At 40.1% G+C, this 7,522-nt stretch overlaps 1 protein-coding gene across 15 annotated transcripts in view; it reads left to right on the top strand.

Annotated features, from left to right (window-relative positions):
* Positions 1–2,701, top strand: part of MTUS1 (microtubule associated scaffold protein 1) — a 112,045-nt gene extending 109,344 nt beyond the window's left edge. For all 15 annotated transcript variants that reach the window (XM_048943081.1, XM_048943076.1, XM_048943082.1 and 12 more), the window contains 2 exons: positions 1,104–1,201; positions 2,020–2,701. In XM_048943081.1, coding sequence (XP_048799038.1) covers positions 1,104–1,201; positions 2,020–2,236 — 315 coding nt within the window. In that variant the 3' untranslated portion in view covers positions 2,237–2,701. The remainder of the gene's footprint in view (positions 1–1,103; positions 1,202–2,019) is intronic.
* Positions 2,702–7,522: the final 4,821 nt, after the last annotated feature.

Raw genomic sequence — 7,522 nt, forward strand, 5'->3', positions numbered from 1 at the left:
GGCTGCAGCGAGGGGGAACAGAATGCTGTAAGTGGTCTTTCCATCTCTTAAGACAGCTACTGAGTTGCACAAACTATAGCAAGTTAGTATGGAGCTATCTGAGAGCCTCTTCTACACCTTCTCCTCTCTTTTACCCCATCTCCTAAACAAAACCTCACCTGTTCACATTGACTCAAGTATTATGGAAGACAGACTGCACTGTTAGGAAAACCTTAACATGGTAGCTACATTAATTAAACAAGAAGAGATCATATTTTCATCTGGAGTTGACTAGCTCAGATCAAACACTTGTCAGCTTTAAAGTATTTGTTCAGCTGTGTGGATTTGTTCCCAACCCATGCATAATTTTACATGAAACAGCAATTCTGGGGGCAGAACTTAACATTATTTGGCATATCTAATTTGTGGCCTTATCCTGGGTGGAGTTGTAATAACAGGTTGAGCAATATTTTAACGAGAAAATACAGAAGGGTTTGTATCCAAGGGAATGCATTCATGTTATTTGTTGAGTGTTGCACAACATCATATGTTGCACTGTACCACTGATCTACAACTAGAACGTTACTTGTCAGCACTCATCTTTCTGACAGAAGTCTGTCACAGCAGAGAAGCCTTTGGAATGTACAACCATTTGAAAATTAATTTTTTCCATAACTATTGGTAACATCTTGCAGCAATGGAGTAAAATCAGGACAGTAGCAGGGAGAGGTGTGTACAAAGGGGAACCTCTTCCATTTCTTGCTTTAGCATGGTACTTCAGGCAGCCTCCAGTCTGCAGCAGCTTACAGAACTGCTGCCTGTAACTCACAAAAGTTACTAGAATCTGCTAGTCGAGTAGCATAGACCTTATCCAGCTTCTCTTCTGGCATCTAATCAGCAAAAGTGGCACAACGCCAGCGTTACACAAGAGTAAGGTAAGTAGACCTGTTTGACTGTTTCAAAATATTAAGCCATGAGAGCAGGTCAGTCTCCTCTTACTCAAAAGTCACTCTGCCCGTTTTTCCCTTTATTGTAACAAGGTCTGTAAACTCTGTGCTAAGAATGTTGGTATCTTGAGTGCATGCGTGTCACTTTTATTTTAAACTGTGACCTTTTATTCTAAGGTGGAAAACAACACCATCCTAATGGATAAATTAAAGAAGGTTCAGCAGGAAAATGAAGAATTAAAAGCTCGGATGGACAAGCACATGGAACTTTCAAGGTGAAAAATATCTGAGAACTTTTAAGATATTCTCACTAACCTGGGGAGGATGTTCCTGTAACAAGAAAAACGTGTAAACATCAGAGTCTAGGTTTATGTAGTTTTCTGTAGAAGAAATCTTTCCTTTTCCACTTCTGTCTTTATAGCTGTACATTCTTCTGTAGAAAACCAAACAGGAAGAGACTGTGAAGTTAGGCTCATCAAAGCACTCTAAAGCAACATTTCAGGGAGAAGAAGCATCTCAGAAAATTCCACCTTAGAGCAGATTGCTGCAGGCTCACCAAGTACTACTGACCTCTCAGTTAAACCTGACTCAACTTTTAACGGCTTCAGTTGAGTGATTTGTGCCCAATACAGATCAGTGAAAAGACAAGTATGTTTTAGTTAGCAATGACAGCAATATTTAGCATGAATAAAATGAGTCTGAGGTTCTCCTAACTTCAAATGCTACTGGAATGAATAGGAAAACCTTTTTTGTTTGAGCTTCTGCGTAGAGCTGAGCCTGCTCCAAGAGCCCAAGGCTTGGGCATGGCCACTGAAGATGTCACTGTTAGTGGGACAAGTCTCACTTTTCAGGTACTTTTTCTGGTCAAATTTACTGGCCTTCAGGAATACTCCTTGTTGGAACTTCCTCCTGCTTTTCCAAGCTACAAATGTAAATCCCACAGGGCTGCAAACGTGATAAATCATTTCATTCTCATCCTAAGGAAGTAATTCAGTTGTAAGCAAAGCAGTTTTATGCAAGTTCAAACTATTCTTGAACAACGAATCCGTAACCAACTCTGTGACATGCTCTGATGTAAATCTGTCTTTTGCAGGCAACTTTCTACTGAGCAAGCTGTTTTACAGGAGTCCTTAGAGAAAGAATCTAAAGTCAACAAACGTTTGTCAATGGAAAATGAAGAACTTCTGTGGAAGTTGCATAACGGCGATCTATGCAGCCCAAGAAAACTGTCTCCCAGTTCTCCATCTGTGCCTCTTCAGTCCCCACGAAATTCTGGTAACTTCTCTAGTCCTACAGTCTCACCAAGATGACATCTTGAACGAAAGGGGACTGCATTTCATTTGTGGTCTGCAGAACTGATCGTAACTTTAATCGCAGGAGCAAGAGCTATATTAGCTGAGTATGACAACTAAACACAACTGGAAACTTGGTGCAAAAATGACAATAAGAGACTGAGACTATGGGAGTGAGGCTCGCGTAGCTTCTCCCAAAAAGACTTGTTTATGACCTCTATGGACAGAGTTGCACAAAGCACTTAGAGAGCAAGGAAAGACTTATTCATTGCCTTTTCACCTAACCATAAGGAAAAGCTCAGGGGCTTAGAGATAAAGATCACAACCTTTATAATATGTTCCTTATCACAGACACTTTTTTAAAGGCTGTTTGTTTGCGTGTGCGCATGCGTGCTGTGGATGGAATGGATGTAACACACCATGCGTGTGTCTAATGCTGCCTTCTTTGCTGTGTATGTAATAAAGGATAAAAGCTGAAGACTACAGATTGGTATGTACTTCCTTAACAATGGTGTCAGCGCGTGCTGTTAGCCAAGAGTGCTCTCACAGAAATGATGAGAGACAGCCACTGGTGCCGTAGGTTACTTTCCTTCATCTTCCTGTCCTCAGTGAAAGAACAGTGTGAAAAGCTTTGTCCGTTGACTCAGTGTCTTGGCCTGCCTTTCTATGCAACTTGGAATGAATTTTAAAAGCAAACTGAATTGTAGCCATTTTGTGCATGCACAACAGCATTGGTTATGAGGAGGCTGGCAGTTGCAGTAGATTTTGTCTTTCAAGTCAACAGATTCAGAATCTGACCTTGAAGGACGCTGACTCTGAAGTTCTCAGTACGGTGGCAGACCTATCACTTTACCTGCTGAAAACAGATCCTTAAACAGCACGTCCATGGCTGAGACCATCTACTGAAAGAGAAACAAGATTCGAAAGCCAGAGAAAACTGCGATAATTAAGTGCTCAAGTTCTCAATAAGATTCTTAAGTAATCTGTGAATTGCAGTGCACCTGGTGCCACGTTCACTTTTTAAGCACTAGCATTTGTATTAACGTTTGTCGGAGTTGACTCGGTTCCTCTGTGGAAGACAGGGAAGGTGATAGCTGTGGATAATTATCTTGCTAAGTCTGCTACACCTTTTCTCTGAGCCTGCAGGGTATCAGTGTTTGCCAGTTCATCTGGCAAAAGATCCTGTACAGGAAATTCTGTAGAGTAGGGGAAAAATTTGTCCTGCCTGCTGAACCTGGCGGTTGAGGGTGTCAGCACGACCAGAAATGTCGTATGCTGAGTTTCAGCTTCACCAAGGTGATCACATAGCCTGGCTACTCCCTTGGTTAGACCTGTTTTAAAATCTCTACATCATATCTACTAAACACAGGTTCAGATTTGTATTCCAAAACTCCATGCTTACAACACTGAGTTTGGGTTTTTCAATGCCATTTCCAGCACCACCATAACAGTTATGTAACAGTGTAGCTATTGCTGTCAGCTGTACAGTTGACTGTTACAAGACACAGCCACGTTCGCCCATGTTTTCCAGTAGCTTGAGAACAGAAATTGAGGAGATGGAAAATGTTTAGGGAACTAAACTGGAGAACCACTTCCAACCATGTTACCCAAGACTTCAATCTTAATGATGAATGTAGAAACAAGACTGGTAACAGTGCTCATACAAAAGTAAACATGTAATGTGTTAAACTTGTGATCAATTCATGAAACAAAAATGTTTCATCATTCAATTTACTTAATCTTACATTACGTGCAAGTTAAGGGTCCATTTTACAGACTGTTACACTCTTAACCCCTTTTAAGGCACTGTACTTGACACTGTTAGTGATCTCAATGCTTTTAATTTTCTGGGGTTTCAAATTTAATTATGAAAATCCTCTGTGGGCTAAAACTTAAGGTATATACTGGAACACTCGTTTGCTATGGTCAAAGACATTTAATCACATGTATGTGAGCTGAATGCATAAAAAATAAATTTTTGTACTAATTGAAAGGATTTTTCCTGCGTCTGTTAGTCAAATGATCTCTAATCTAGGAGCATCCTTCTAAATATTAAATCTCTCTTAGTACCTGCTCAGCACAGCAGAAGTAAAGTAGTGAAGCTACACTGCAAAAATTCATGTTCACCTAACCCTTAGAAATTGTAACTCTACCCTGCCACTCTGATAAAAAGAAATTACACAGAGCTGCTTATAATTATCAGCTATTCAGCTTCAGGTGGCTGTTTAAAATAAACAAAAAACCAAAACAACAAAAACACCAACACCAGCACACACATAGGGAACATCACAGAATCCCCAGAATTATGCAATGATAAAACACTTCATACGTTTGGGTTAGTATAGGCACCCACTGTGATTATGCTTCTGCTAAAGGCACCCAAAAGACTCCTCTTAAACTCACTTCTTTAGTGAGGATTCTTTTCTGTTAAAAAAACAAAAAAAAAAAACAAAAAACCAGCAACAACTCAGCAACAGCAGAATTCAGCAATCCAGGTAACAAGGACAGAAGAGTACAGGCAGCTGTACACCCCTGCACACCAGGGAGAAGGGGAAGGCTTTTCCAGAGCACTGGGACAGAACAGTAAGTATGGCATATGAAGTAATACAAAGACTGTTGAGGGCAATGAGGTAAGTCAGCAATACAGGATGCTTCTCATCTCCGAACTGCTTGCAACCAGAATTTTTAATGCTGTTAAAAGGAAATATTTGTATACTAAAATCAAACCATAGCATTGCCAGTTCACCACGTGTGCTATTGGTCAGAAAAGAATGTTCTTTTCATGTGTTTCAGTACTTATCTCTATTTAACTGAGTATTAACATTTCAACCTTTGATTTAGATACTATGTGTTAGCAAAGGCAAATAAAGCCTTAAAGTCCAGTAATTTCTACATATTTCTGACCATTTCCTTAGCATAGAAACTTCAGTTAAAACCTGATTCCTGTAGATGTATTCTAAAGGTCCAGAGCTATCAGAGCAATTACACTGGTGATTTTTCTTCAGATACTCCACCTTACCTATCTCTAATGCAAAATTTCATGGAAAATCATCTCAATGACATTTTTATCTCTACCAAATGGTTGGTTGTCATTCCAGCTATTCATACCTTAAAGGTATTTGGTTTTGAATCGTACCATACTCGCAGAAAAATCTAAGCTGACTCATTTCCTTATGCTCCTTGAATTCTCATGGCAGACATCAAGGGCACCTGCATGCAACCAGGCCATTTGTGCTGGAAATTCCTTCTACAGTAAACACAGTAAACACTGTTCTTTAGAACTGCAATTGTCTGATGACAAGGAAATAATTTAGGCTGAGCTGGAGTTAAAAGATTATCAGGAAGCTGAAACAGTAACTTACTCCTTAAAATTAAGAAATACCATCAGTAATTGCTGCTGACTTGCTTCGGTAAAGCAAGGCTGAGGCAAGGAAATAGAAAGAGCAACACTGGCAGGTCAGGGCATGTGACTCTGACAGGTCACTTAGACTTCATTTCTCAGGCTTCATTCTTTCAGCCCGTGTCATTGTTTATTTAAGTGGAAGTATGCATTTGCATCAAGCTAGAAAGAATCAGGCCTGCCCATGAGGCTTTTGGGAAATAAGAACCATCATAATACGTGGTAAATTCCTCTCATTGTTTGTAATAGTGCAGGGAATGTTTCTAATGTTTGCAGGGAAGAAAAAACAGAGAAGTCTTCCAGAAAAACTTCTGTGGACATAATTGGATCTGAGACCTTCATGTGCTCAGCCCACGTAACAGTTAAACTGAAGGGATGCCACTCGACCAGTGATGCATTCACATGATCTTTTTCTCTCCTGTCAAACTGTCACCAAGGAAGCGATGATGAACTGAACAAGTCTGGACAGGTGTCACTAAAATATCCAGCAAGTGGGAGAGAGAGAAAATGTAATTGTCCATTGTAAGGCTTGGGAACATCTTGAAATGTAAGAAGCTGACACAGCTCCTGTAGTTTAAAGCAAAATGTTTTCCTGGTAAATGAAAACACTAAAAAGGAACGAAAACATGGCGCAGCCCCATCCGGAAGCTGAGAGATTATTAAAGTTACTTCGGTGAGATCAAAGACCTGTCTCGAAAAAAGAACAACTGTACAAAGTCCTTGTTCAGGTATTACTATAAAATTATACAGTAACTATTGGGTAATTTCAGTAACACTGTAACATCCCTGACTTCTTTTAATAGCAGTGAGAAGATTATCATAGAACTGCTTCCTATGCATTCTAAGTTGGTCCAATTGCTTGGTGCGTTATTTGTTGTAGCTACCTTACTTCCAGAGGACAGCAGTGTTACGGATCATGGCGTGTGTTCCCCCTGCAGCCTCCTTCAGGACACCTTGCACAGCCATTTCAGGCTTGCATTGACATCACATTAGTTCACTTGTTCAGGTTCCTGCACTCTGTTAGTTACAGTACTAATCAGATTCATGACTTGATGGATAGATACACTGCCATTCCTTATGGCAGTTGTACTTATAGATGTTGCCACTCAAAGCAGTGCTGTATGCATTTGCTCACAGGTTTGAATTACCTGGAGCAAAGGGATGGCTTTGAGGCAGCACCAAATAAAATCCTTAGGAATGTTATTCAAATGCAGGCTGAGACGTACAGAAGCATGTAAGCAAGGCACTGGCTGCTGATTAGGTTCCCCACGTTCAGAACAAGCTGTTTTTCCACATGCCTTGTAAATACAATTGCTTGCATTGCTTGCATTGAGATACTTTTTGTTACACTACCGATCAGTTCTGTATTAGAAGTTCTAGCTTACACAGATCCTATGCTTGAGCCTTGGGGGGGGGGGGGGGGGGAACTATTGCTGAAATGCCCAACAATGTTGGGACTGGGGATCTTACCTTTCTCTTGGAAGGGCTCTTTCCTTGTAGCAGCAGTCTGTGGTGAGAAGCAATTGCTTATCTATCCAGATGCTGTTCTGTGTGAATCAAACGTTTTTTCTTCCACAGTAAAGTAACACAACCAAGATGAAATTATCAACTTGAGGAAAGATCTGCTGTATAATTGAATGTTATTTTATAATCATTGTTATTTTAGCCTGTAAATTATGCCATAAATGAATGCAAGTTTTTACTTTAGCATTGCTACATCTGTTGAAGAATGCAGTGCAAGTGGACAACATACTGAACTCTAAGGATGCAACATCTACCATAGTCACTCATTTGCAAGTCTCTGGAGACACTCTCTGGTAACATAAAACATTTATTACTCATCTTCTCCCAAGACTGAGAATTTTGCATACATATATGTATAGGAAATGAACACGCACGCTGAG

This window comes from Lagopus muta, chromosome 4 (genome assembly GCF_023343835.1).
Source record: "Lagopus muta isolate bLagMut1 chromosome 4, bLagMut1 primary, whole genome shotgun sequence".
Taxonomy (NCBI): Eukaryota; Metazoa; Chordata; class Aves; order Galliformes; family Phasianidae; genus Lagopus; species Lagopus muta.